Source organism: Lepeophtheirus salmonis, chromosome 13 (assembly GCF_016086655.4).
Source record: "Lepeophtheirus salmonis chromosome 13, UVic_Lsal_1.4, whole genome shotgun sequence".
In the NCBI taxonomy this organism is placed as follows: Eukaryota; Metazoa; Arthropoda; class Copepoda; order Siphonostomatoida; family Caligidae; genus Lepeophtheirus; species Lepeophtheirus salmonis.
Genome location: NC_052143.2, coordinates 30,810,561 through 30,822,719, shown reverse-complemented (window position 1 = coordinate 30,822,719; position 12,159 = coordinate 30,810,561). Strand labels below are relative to the sequence as shown.

General features: G+C 38.1%; 4 protein-coding genes across 4 annotated transcripts; 2 read left to right on the top strand and 2 right to left on the bottom strand.

The window, feature by feature from the left end:
• Positions 1-60: 60 nt before the first annotated feature.
• On the bottom strand, positions 61-4,584 carry LOC121128774 (uncharacterized). The gene is made up of 6 exons (XM_040724392.2): positions 3,847-4,584; positions 3,182-3,791; positions 2,335-2,787; positions 1,998-2,152; positions 1,854-1,940; positions 61-1,573 (listed from the first exon to the last, which is right to left on the bottom strand). The coding sequence occupies exons 1-6, from the start codon at positions 4,153-4,155 to the stop codon at positions 584-586; spliced, it is 2,604 nt and encodes an 867-aa protein (XP_040580326.1). The 5' UTR covers positions 4,156-4,584; the 3' UTR covers positions 61-583.
• Positions 4,585-5,250: 666 nt separating this feature from the next.
• LOC121128775 (uncharacterized) lies at positions 5,251-7,834 on the top strand. The gene is made up of 3 exons (XM_040724393.2): positions 5,251-5,996; positions 6,046-6,559; positions 6,620-7,834. Exons 1-3 carry the CDS (start codon positions 5,786-5,788, stop codon positions 7,710-7,712), a joined length of 1,818 nt encoding a protein of 605 aa, XP_040580327.1. The 5' UTR covers positions 5,251-5,785; the 3' UTR covers positions 7,713-7,834.
• A 181-nt stretch (positions 7,835-8,015) lies between these two features.
• On the top strand, positions 8,016-9,141 carry LOC121128779 (uncharacterized). Its single transcript, XM_040724398.2, has 3 exons — positions 8,016-8,231; positions 8,290-8,710; positions 8,771-9,141. The coding sequence occupies exons 1-3, from the start codon at positions 8,071-8,073 to the stop codon at positions 8,972-8,974; spliced, it is 786 nt and encodes a 261-aa protein (XP_040580332.1). The 5' UTR covers positions 8,016-8,070; the 3' UTR covers positions 8,975-9,141.
• Positions 9,142-9,991: 850 nt separating this feature from the next.
• Positions 9,992-11,230, bottom strand: LOC121128777 (putative GPI-anchor transamidase). The gene is made up of 2 exons (XM_040724396.2): positions 10,995-11,230; positions 9,992-10,906 (listed from the first exon to the last, which is right to left on the bottom strand). Exons 1-2 carry the CDS (start codon positions 11,210-11,212, stop codon positions 10,054-10,056), a joined length of 1,071 nt encoding a protein of 356 aa, XP_040580330.1. The 5' UTR covers positions 11,213-11,230; the 3' UTR covers positions 9,992-10,053.
• Between the last annotated feature and the right edge of the window lie 929 nt (positions 11,231-12,159).

Sequence of the window (12,159 nt, the reverse complement as noted above, 5' to 3'; positions counted from 1 at the left end):
ACAAAAAAAATATAGATTAACATCGTCTATAAGGAAGTTAGCCACTTCTTTATTATTCCGTTTTTTTTCTTTTTAGATATTTTACTATAGATGTGCCGCAAAATTAAATAACATGGTCTATTATTATATCTATTAGACATATATAAGGATTATTTCATACCATTTTCCTGTCGATTATATGTCTTTCTTTCTTTTCAAACTCTAAAACCCTTTTCATAATAGTAAAAAAAAAAAGAATTCACAAAAAAGCACAACACAGTCGAGCTTGACGCATAACATTTCAAAATTAAAAAGGATTTGAAAGTAATATCACAATTATTTTTACGTACTTCATAAAACATTTCTTAATTAGAGACAATGTTTTTCATCGAGATCTTGAAACCACAAATAACATTTGTAAAGAGTTATTTGAAAGTCAAATCCTAGGGACATAGAAAGACTTTTTTTCCTACATAATTCCAAGAATATTGGATATGCATTTTTGGGGATAGGGAGCTTGCTTGGGCTGTGGGTAAGATAAGATTTAATAACTGAATAAAAAAATATAAGCGAGGCTCTCGCGCCTCTGTATTCGAAATTCTGACTAAACACGTTGAAGTTTTTCCAACTCCTCTAAAGTTAATGCCTTCTTAGTAGGCAAAGGTGGCATAGACGGCATATTTCCTGAAGAAGCCTGAGCCAACACATCGGGGGTAAAAAATCTGGAAAGTCCCTCCTCTTTGTTAATATTTTGGTGAGATTGTTGCCCAAAAAGTCGCTTGATAGCTCCGTCATCTGGTTTGTTAAGCGTTTCCATAGGTTTAGGATCGCTGTCGCGGCGATCAGCTGCCATTCGTTTAATCACAACGGTGGGAGTAAAAACTAAAGGAGACCCTTCTTCTGTTTTCTTGGCGCTTTCTCTATGATCATCAATGTTCTTCTTACGACCCTGATGACCCAAATAATGTGGTACATGTTGAGAAGAGGATGTGTTGCAAGCATTTAAATCCGTTGGTGAAGAAAGGGATTCCCCATTAGACCGTTTCAAAAAGGAGGTAATCACATCTCCAGATTGTCTATGATGTGGAGGAGTACCTCTTTGGGAAGAATGAAGATGCATCATTTGTTGAGGAGGGATTTGAGCAGGGGGTGGTGGTGGGGGTGGTGCTTGTGGTTGTGAAACGACAAGGTTGCCGCTAATTTGTTCAACTTTGAGTACGTTTAATATGACTTGTTTTCGTAGCGCAGACAGACTTCCGAATGCAAACTGCTGAATAAGCATTGAGTGCGATACATCGCCTCTAGCAAGACCAGATTGAAGAGCTAAAACTTCTGAACGTTTCAGAATTTCAGGATTGAAAGGAGCTTGTTGAATAAACTGAAGGACTTCATAAATATATGAGGGAGGCGTATTCTGAGGTTGATGTAATTCAGGAGTATTCATCGACGGTGCCGCACGTTGAAATTGAGGTGGAGCTCGAGAACGCTGTGGAACTTGAGCTGAGTAACGATTATTGTTACCAAGTAGAATATCATTTTCAGTTGGAGCATTGGCTGGAATAGGAGATGGACGAACTAAGCCAAAACCTGAACCCTAAAAATAATACAGATAAATAAAATAAGAGTTAAAAAAGGCAAAACTAGAGTGTTAATTATCAACTCTCTAAATTTTTTTCCTAGTAAACTTAACAATTTAAAAATAACCCTTTCAAACAGGCTGGCTTACATACTTTTTCTTCAATAATATACTTTCTTAGTAACTAGAGAAAGTGTATAATGAACTAAAGGTACTAAGTAAACTAGTATTTGATTGGTAATTGATGAAATGACAAAAAATGTTCCAATTCGAAATGGAATTAAACCTGGATATTTACCTGGAGTTGAGAAGGAAGTGGTTGAGGATGACGTGGAGGCTGCTGAGGTAGATTATTTTCTGTACTACTTCCTTGTACCAATGCAGCCTAGAAAAGATATTATGAAGTAAGTCTGTAGATTTGTCTCAGATTATGACGACTTACGAATTTATTGAAAGCTGTCAGGTCACTATTTGACTTTTCTTCAGTCGGAGCATTTGGTTGTGATTGATGAAAAGGGAAGGAAGACGCCTGTTGCGCATTTGAAGACTCTTGATTCCATATTGAATTGTTATGCGGTGTCTTTGATTCTTCGTTTTCTGAAATAGAACAAATCAGATAATAAACGTTTATCTATATGTATCACATTTTCTTAAAAAATATTGCATTTTATCACCATAGGTAAGCAATAGTCTATCTTCCTTTACTCATGAAATGTGACTTTACTATTTAAGATAGATTTAAGTATAAAAATAATTGAAGTTAAGAAGAAAAGTCTTACCTCGCTGTTTACCATTTTCATTTCGAGCTCCTATACGAAGCATTTCCATGAGCGAATTAGAGAGCGAAGGGGCTCCAGAAGTAGCTGTAGTTCTTCTTGGAGCTTGTTCAGAGTTTGTCGGTGCAGCCGGAGATATGGGGGCAAAATAATTATTTGAGTCTCCGGGGCTAGGAATCCTTATCATAGTTTGCTGAGTAATCGGCAATTGTTGTGGCTGTTGTGGCGTTGGTTGAAGTGGCGGTTGCTGCTGCACAGACAATGTCTGATTGGGCTGTGGACTAATGTCCTTGTTCCGATTTTGGAAAAATTTGGAGAATCGACTCTCTTTCTTCGTTTCAGAGCCATTTGGAATTGCACCAGGTAGAAGTGAGGACGAAAAGTCAGGTATCTGAGACAAATCCAAAATATCCATAATATTAAGTGGGTCGCTTGTATTTGTCGAAGAACCCGAATCTGTAAGAAGTAACAGGTTTATAATATTTATATATATATATTTACTTTTAAATTAAAGATGGAATGGATAAAAGTTCATTGAGAAACAACAGTAATTATATTTTACAAAACATTCCAATTATGCATTTGAATAAATTAAGCCAAGGTTAATTGAAAAATCGTAGAATGTTTTATATACCTCAATTTGTTGTGAAAGTAATGTAGGTCACAAGATCATAATATGTCAATTTTATGAGAATCAAACAATATTCCTTACTCATTGATCTAGCTTCAAGTTGAGTTTTTACTTGAAAAGCAGACAACGGACTGTTTCCTAGCTATTAAGAGGCCCATAAGATGGAGGAAGCTATAGGCTTCATATGAATATATAAAATTAAAAAAAATAGCTCATTACCAATTCCTAGTGTGGGTTGAGATTCTGTGATGGAAGGGGGGACCGTCGTCGTCGTTACCTTGGCCGGTATTTCCTTCGTTTTTTTATTCCCCACATTATTAGTGGAAGGTGCTTTTTTGTCTTCATCCGGCATGTCGTCGTCAAAACCCCTCAATTCCATCACATCCCCATGGGAGATGGAGGCGGACATCCACTCCGGCTCTGTTTCTGGCATCCGATGACGGCGCATATGATAATCCGAGGAGCGAGAATATCGCTTGTTATTGTTGTTGTGATGATGGGAGTGATGCGAGTGGTGCGCGTGATGCGAGTGGTGCTGTGAATGATGAGCATTGCCGCTGCTGCTGCCATGCTGAGGATGAGGATTCCTGTTCCATCGCTTGGAATTAAGCTCGTCAATGTCATCCAAGTCATGAATAGAGCGGCGATTTCTGGAGTCCTCCTGGTGGAGATGGTGGTGGTGCTGGTGCTGGTGGTGGCTCATGGAGGAGGAAGAGGAGCTCTGCGGAGGAGCCTGACAACCACTCAAGAAACTTCGTCGTTGAGGACTGAGAATGATGCCATCATCCGGGTCCTTGAGACGCTCTTTCATCTCCTTTCGCATGAGGGGCTGCAAAGTCAACATGAAGCAAGGTCTGACTGACGTGGCTTATTCAATGACTCACCTTTCCCTCAGCCGAGAGGGGTCGATCCGTGGGCAAGGGCAGAGGACTCGCGTCTCCCTTGCGGTAGCCCCGGTGCCAGTCGTGAGGGTCCCACACACCTCGAAAGTTCTCAAAGGACTTATCCAAGAAGCTTGGCCAAGCCTGGGACGCACTCTTCTTCCCAATGTCCATTAAAGACTTGCGGCTGTAGACCAGGGAGGGCTGCTGGGGCAAGAGGCCCACGGGACTCCGCTCCAGGAGACCCGTGGGCCCCGACGACAACTCGGCTACACTCCGCGTCAGAACCTCCTTGCCTTTAGTCTCTTCCATTGGTATGAAGTGCAACTCCACTTGAATAGGCTCCAGGGACAGGACTCAAAGGATGCGGATTCCAGATCTCAGAACGGGCTCTTTTCTCCAACAAGCGATGACAATTCAATTACGAGGCGAGGAAATGAAGAAATAGCTAGGTTCTTAGGAAGGGGCAGCTCTTGTCTTCCGTAGTAATCACTAATAAGCTGTAACTCCTAAGTGCGAACTGCTTGTAGAGGAATACACTTGAATATTCCTTCTTCTTCTTCTTCTTCTTCTTCTTCTTTTCTTACTCCTTACTCCTTAGTCCTTACGACCACTTCAAAGCTTTACTTCTCTCTCTTCTTCTCTTCCCTTCTACTTCAGCAGCAGCTCAGTTCACTATTTCCATTCTTCTTCTTCTTCCCTTTCTCTCTCTCTCTCTCTTCCTTCTACCCAGCCCCAGCTAGCAGCTTCTACTTCTTTTCGACTTTATATCACTTCTCTGCACAGTTTTCTAAAGCTTTAAAACCAAGTAACGAAACGCGCCTCTTAGTTCGAGGTGATAAAAGGGCCTGGAGTTATTTATTTACCACGCAAGATGTCGCTTCTTATGACACCACAAATATTTATCCCTTGTTCCTTCATGACGTATTCAACTTTTCCTTCCTTTTGCAGCATTTACCATGTCATTTCAGATAAAAAGGTAAATGCAGGGAAGTTATACAGCTACTTATGCAGTAATAATATTCAAGTTTACTCCACGCCCCTAGTGGATAAAAAAAAGTATCGCTGCGACCACAAATTGTGCAAATATGAATCACGTGCTTTTCGTCTCCCTACTTTCTTTTAAAACTTAAATAGAAGTTTTGCAGCTCATATAATAAACTCCATCTTTTTTTCCCTCTCTCTCTCCCACTTACCTCTCTACTCTCTCTTTACTCCCTCTCTCACAGCCCCGATCCACCTTTTTTCTATTTCCCTTTCAATTCATAATTCAGAACTACAACAAAACTATTAATATTATTATCAATTATCATCGCCCAACCTCTTCCGTTTACCAGTTTAAATTGCATATTATTCGTGTTTTTTCTTAGAGAAGGGCGATCAGAGTCTCTCTTTTTTCCTCTCTTCAGTAGGCAGTAAGCTAGCGCGTTTGACACAAAATGTACTTCCATCTCTCAATACACCAGTTAATCATTTTTTCTTAAATAAATAGGGCAGTGGAGGCAGACACATTATTTTAATATGTAGGGGTTCATTCTTGCAGATATTTTCAAATAATATTAGAAAATATATGTTAACTTTTTAAGCTTAGGAGATCATTTGTAATTAAGTTTTTCACGATGAAGCTTTAGCATCAAAAATGGGACTTTGGATCCCATGGAATATTACGCTCTACACTTATTGATATTTCTTACATGACTGAATAATATTGTAAGCTCATCTTGAAATAAAGAGGCTCGAAGCGGGGGCAAGAACTAGTAAGGAGTAAAAGCCACAGATAATTGAGAAATGCAATAGAGTTCATGAAAGTAAATCCAATGAGTAATTAACTGGAACCTTTTAATCCTTCTCCTTTATGAGCATCGCCACGTAGAGGGAAAGGTACTCTGGGATTGGCAAGAACTTTTCCTTGAACTTGGAGTAGAACAAGTCAGTTGGAAAGATGAGGCGAGTTGTTGTGCTATTTCTGATTAGCGTATTTTGCTTCGGTCTTTCGCATTCGGAAGAAAAAAAGGATGCTAAGAAGTCCGAGACTAAAAAGGATGTTGAGAAAGAGAAGCCCCAAGGAAGGTCCTATCTGCAAAATCCTGAATTCGCTCCATATGGAATTTACTCGCATTTAGCGTACCAGAATAAGATCCGTGGGCCAGGAGGTGAGTTAAGGGTCCATCACTCTTTTTCTTTACTAATACTTTAAATAAGGCTATGGACCTCCTCAGCATGGCGGCTATGGACAATCCTTTCCACAACATGGTGGTTATGGTGGTGGGCACGGTGGGCACTCGTCTTATTCTCAGCAGGGTGGAGGTGCGTACGGCCCTCCCTCTCATCCTACAAGTTATGCCTCTCCACAAAAAGGGATTTATGGACAAGGTCACCATGGGAGTTATGGTTCTTCACAGAAAGGAGCTCATGGCGGTTACGGATCTCCACAGAAAGGGGCTTATGGACAAACGCATCATGGAGGACATGAAAAGAAACCTGCGTCCTATGGAGTAAGTCACAAGGATGGTAAAGGACATTTGGCCTACACGAAGAAGAAGATTGATTCCCATTTGGATAAACTTCATAAGTTGGGAAACCGTAGACTTCAAGTTCAAGTGGACTATGGAAATACACCATTGGAATACTCTTACCTACAACAGTATCATAATATCCCTCATCCCTTGACTGGTACTCAATTTGCCAAGACTTACGGAATAGGTGATAATGGCGGGTACGTATCTCAATTTGTATAAAAAATAATATACATACTTTATTCCATTTGGTTTGACAGGATTTATGGAGCTGGATATAGCATGCGATCTGGATATATGCCAGATTATGGTCAACAGGGTAATTATGCTCAAGGCAACACTTATCCCAATTATGGGCCTTCACATGCAACCCAGTCATCTACTTACGATGGTCAAAATTCATATTCTACGGGTGGATATCAACCACAACAGGCAAGTAATGTTTATGCTCAATCTCAAGGAACCACATATGGTACTCAAGGAACTACATACGGTGATAAAGGAACAACATATGGTACCCAAGGATCTTCTTACGTTCAAACTGAAGGTCTGGCGCAGTCTGCAGCGTACGGTAAACCCCAACCTCCTGGCTACGATCAGTCACAATCTGCATCTTATGGTCAAACAAATTCTGGTGCTTATAGTCAGTCTGGGGGTTATGGACAAACTCAAACTCCTAGTTATGGGCCGGCGCAGAGTACCGATCAGACAAATTCTGGTACTTATGGCCAGTCTGGGGACTATGGTCCTGCGCCGATTCCCGATCAGAAAATTCCTTATCCTCAAACTTATACACTTCAACAACCATATTCTCTGCCACCATGTCCCCTGCATTGTGGTCCTCCCCGACCTGTTGATCCTCCACAACCACCTCCTTATAGTCCTCCAATTTACCAATCAAACGTCTTGCAACCACCTGATCCTTATTCTTACCCACCTCAACAATTACCCAATCAAATGTATAATGACCCATTCCAATTTTCTCAGCCCCATGGCCCTAATCAACCATTGTATAAATCCCTTCAAGAGCAGCCTCAGCAGTATCAAACTCCTAACTCAAACGGACAGGCCTCTTATACTCAGCCCATTTCATTTACTCAGGAAAATACGTACGAATCGGGAGGTTCATCTAATTCTGGAGACGACTCTACTTACTTGATCGGACCTCAGACTCAAAGTTTCACTGCCGCTAAAACTGGAGGCTATGCGTCTGAGAACTCTAATCCCAACAACCCTGTTACTTATGTTGAAGAGGAAAAGTATCAGTCATCTTCTCCGTCAAACGATTACAACGCCGCTGGAGTATCTAAAAGAGGTCCCTCTCTAATTGACACATTCTATACTCCTCTATAGTCATGTTGTATTTTTATGCTTTGATTAGATCAAATTTTATGGTTTATTTATTTGAGCCGAATATTTTATTTTCATAACTATGAATAGTATTTTTGATTCGAATATATATATTGGTATTTTTACGCATTTTCTATTATTTTCAAAATTGATTTCTTGGCGATGAAGAAAGTTGGGAATTAAGACTTATTATTTTTATGTATTGGCCTAAAGCCAAGATACTTTGATACTTCATCGAAATATTTTTATGAAAAGTGAGTGAATAAAAGAAGTCATTTGGGGCTGATTGTTCTTATGACCTCTATAAGTCTGGAGCTTCTTTTTTGTTCATTGCGGAGGTTTGGTTTTGTTTTGGTTCGTAATGGCAGACATTATCACTGAAATTGAGGAAATGCTCCCTGACGGGATAAACGAGTTGCCGGATGATATAGCTCGTGAGCTCCAGAAGGAGATACAGCGTAATGAAGAGGCTGTACGGCTTATGAAGCAAAAACAAGTAGAGTCTGAAGAAGCCAAAATGAGGTAGGTATACTATTATGATAAACGATCCGTCTACAGAGAGTGCTACTAATTATTCTAGGGCTGATAACTCCCGAAAACAAATGGAAAACATGACCTCTACATTTGAGGATATGAAAAAAAAGCTTGAACTAACCAAACAGACTCTAGCACATACCAAAGTCCGTATTGAATCCCATGAACTTCTCAAGGCTAAGGTTCAACATCTTAAAAACCTTGCAAATGACCTCTCAGAGCGTCAAAGACGACAGTTATTACCGGAGGGTGTAGATATGGATAGACTGAGAAAATATGTAAAGCCAGACTATGCCAGAACCATCGAGAGTCTTTCAGAGAAACTAGAGACTGACGGTAATGATTTCATGAAATCCGTCGCAATACTTGAGGAAGAAAAGAATGAGGCAGTATTGAAGGCAACTGAAAAGGAGGAGAATGCTAAAATAGCTTTAAAAAAGGCCCTTGAGAGAGAGAATGAAGCCAAGGTAAAGAAGCCAAAATACATTATTTAATCATGTACTATATTAGTCATATATTTTTTACAGGCAATGAAGGAAAGATTTTCCCTCATGACACAATTACTTACAGAAGAACAAAACAAACTCTCTGCAACAGAAAACAAAATAGAGAAAAAAGCAAATGTTGTCGATAAAGTTAATAAGATCTTAAATTCTAAAGAACGAAGAGTAAAATATGTCGAAAGTCAAAAGATGAAAGCTCTAATATTTGATCAAAAAGCAAAAAAATAAGTTTCAAACTAATATAATTAATTATCACACTTATAGTTTGAAAGAAAAAAAATGTGTTTATTGTTTTTATAAAACATTTTAATTAAAGATTTATTAATTAATTAGTACCATAACTGCATATTATGTCATTTATATAAATAAAAAAAGTTCATCTTATTTCATACAAAGTCAGAATACGTCATTATAGTTAATTTCTAGAAAAGGTGGAGAGTGTCAACCATATTAAAGCACAACATATTGAGGAGATAGGATTGGAAAACAAGACTTTGTTATTAACCAAGGTTAATAGAAATATTTCTATTAAATATATGATATAATATAAGATTATAATTAGTGCCGTAACTACAGGGGACTGTACTCGACCAAGACAATGTTTGTACCCCTCGAGTGGAATATAAGCATAATTACATTTTACTCAAACGAAACAGCAAAATTTTGACTAAGAAATAATTTCAAATTTTGGGTCTTAAAAAAAAGTTAATTCAAAAATCTCATCTCCAACTTATCAACCGGCAAAGAAAAATGCTAGTTACAACCCTGTCCCCTCCTAGAGTTTGGAGTGCCCGTCTTAGGATATTGGTCTGGTTACAAGACTGATTAGAACCACACAAAACGTAGATATTTTATAAAAAGATGGGTCTTCCGCACCTTGCAATACTCTTTTTAGCTTTTATTTTCATAGCAAGTGATTCATCATTAGCAGAAAAGTCATCGCTAGGATGCACTTCCATTGTGGAGTGTTTAGCTGAACTCAACCAACATCTTCAACTAAGGTACACGCATAGAATTAAGGGGTATACTCAAAGAGTATTTATTTATTTTCTTCAAGGTATAAAATTGACGTATCCGTTATAATTCCGAGACTCTACTCTGGGACTCTATTCACGGACGAAAAAGTGGAATTGGAAATTCAGAACTTGGAATTAGAATTGAGAAACATTAAAGAGATGATCAAAATGGAGGAAAATTTACAATTAATGGAGGAGGAGCTATTAATAAGGAAACTGAATTCGCAAAGTCCTTAATTAATGAATATATTTTTAAAAAAATCTATATTTTCAAAGAAATAAATTAATAATTTAATTGGATATGACTGAGTTTAATACAGGAAGGGGATCCAAATATCCATAGTTGACAACCTTTTCTGCTTTTTCCCTAGACATATTAATTGGTTTAAGCTCAATATCATTAGTTAGGACGAGTGATTGGTGAGAAACTATTTCCACGTCTCGTACAGATCCAAAGAAATCCGTAATAGGAACTTTAAAAGGGTCTCTCTTAAAGAGATCCGTTCGTGTTCCAACAGTTGAAATGCACTGACTCTTGGGACATACTTTAAGAAACTCCCCCATGGTTCTATTCGAGTCAGGTTGAACATTCTCTAAAAAGTCCAAAGCAAAGTAAGTGTAGCGATCTATGATGTAGACTCCAATTGCAGGATCCACATGATGACTAAGGGAGTCTTCTCCTTCTAAGGAGGAAGCTACTGCAAGGATATTTGGTGAGTAAAACTTTGAATACATTGAGGCGGCTTGGCAGGTATCGATCATGAAGAAAATTTCATTATAGCGCTTCTTGGATCTCATTTGCTCAAAAGCATCTGCTAATTCAATGTTTGTGACCTCTTCAGAGTCCTGAAATTTTAGAAATCCGTCTCCACCGTGTCCTGTCATATAAATGAGAACATTGGAGCCTGCATCACTGAGGAGTCGTTTACTCCTTGGAGTGGATTCTGGTAGCCTTCCAGTGAGAAGACGAATAAAGTTCTCCACCGTCACTTCATAACCTCTGTAGTCCACTTCCACATCCTCCCCATAAACATCGATGTGCTGATTCGCGTTGTTAAAGACGGTTCCAGGGCGAGGATTACGAGGGTTGCAGGCCATATCATCCGCAATCATGAGAATTATTTGAGAATCCGGGATCCCTAATCTGGAAAAATCATTCAAAAAGGCAATGAGTAGTACAAGAAACCCGAGGATTTTCAAAACCCAGCCAAAGGCAGATTACAATTACTTACCTCTTAACAGAGCGGTAAATGGACAAAACATTGGCTACATGTCGATAGTTGAACCAAAAACGAGATGTATCTACTAGTACAGCCCAGTTGTTGGTGTGTCCCGAAGGTGAACCAGATACATGGGATTTTAATCCCAATAATACACTCAAGATTGTAAAAATCGTGAACGGTCCCATTTCATAATAATGTGACTCTATTACGTCATCTTTGTTTGACATTAAATCCAATCTTATAATAACATTGATAAAATCCACTATTTATGTGACGTCATTAGTTCTAGTTCGGTACATAATGACTTAAATTGAACCGTTGTAACATAAAAACATGACGTTTAGTTAATTAAACTATACAACTAAGTATTTATATCTACATAATTAATCGTTAAATTAAACTTTTTGTACCTTTAATTTGTTTTTTTATTAATAAACCACGCAAATTGTAATGTCGTTCAATTCAATAATATCACTTTGAATACGTTATGTCAATGTGTTCAATAAATATCTGGAGTAGTGCAAGCTTTAACTGCGCAACCTCATCGGTGGCTTAAATAATATTTTAAGAAGAAAGATATAGTGACAGGGTCTTTTTCAATAATAGTTACAATTTATTGTCTTCTTCAATAAATCATTATGAGTTCTTCATTTAAAAGTCGCGTGGCATAAGGTGTATCTCCACCAAAGAATCAAAATTTTAATACTTAAATAATAACATTTTTCATTTAAATTAAATACTTAGACGAATGAAACATCCCAAATCTTCTCGAAGTAATATCAACGTCACATTTTTATCGAAAGTTTCAAAACGCTGACACAGATGCATATAATTCATATCTCATATTTATAGAGATATTGATAGCAAGACTTTAGATTACTAGTCGTAAAACACTCTACTCTCCACAATTAAAATCTGTGAAGGTTCAAAGTATCCATTGACCCATAAACTCCTTAAATGCAGCAAAATACAGTCATGAATGTCAAATGAAATACTTAATAGGTTGATTATGTATTTCAGGAATAGTCGGAGCTGGTAAAAAGTCATTATACTGCAAGTCAAAGCCCTCGAATATTTTTATCGAATCCAATTGGAGTCCTCAGATTTCTTTCAAGTCCATAATTAAATTAAATTGTTCATATTATTGACAAAGAATATGGCGTTTCTTATAACT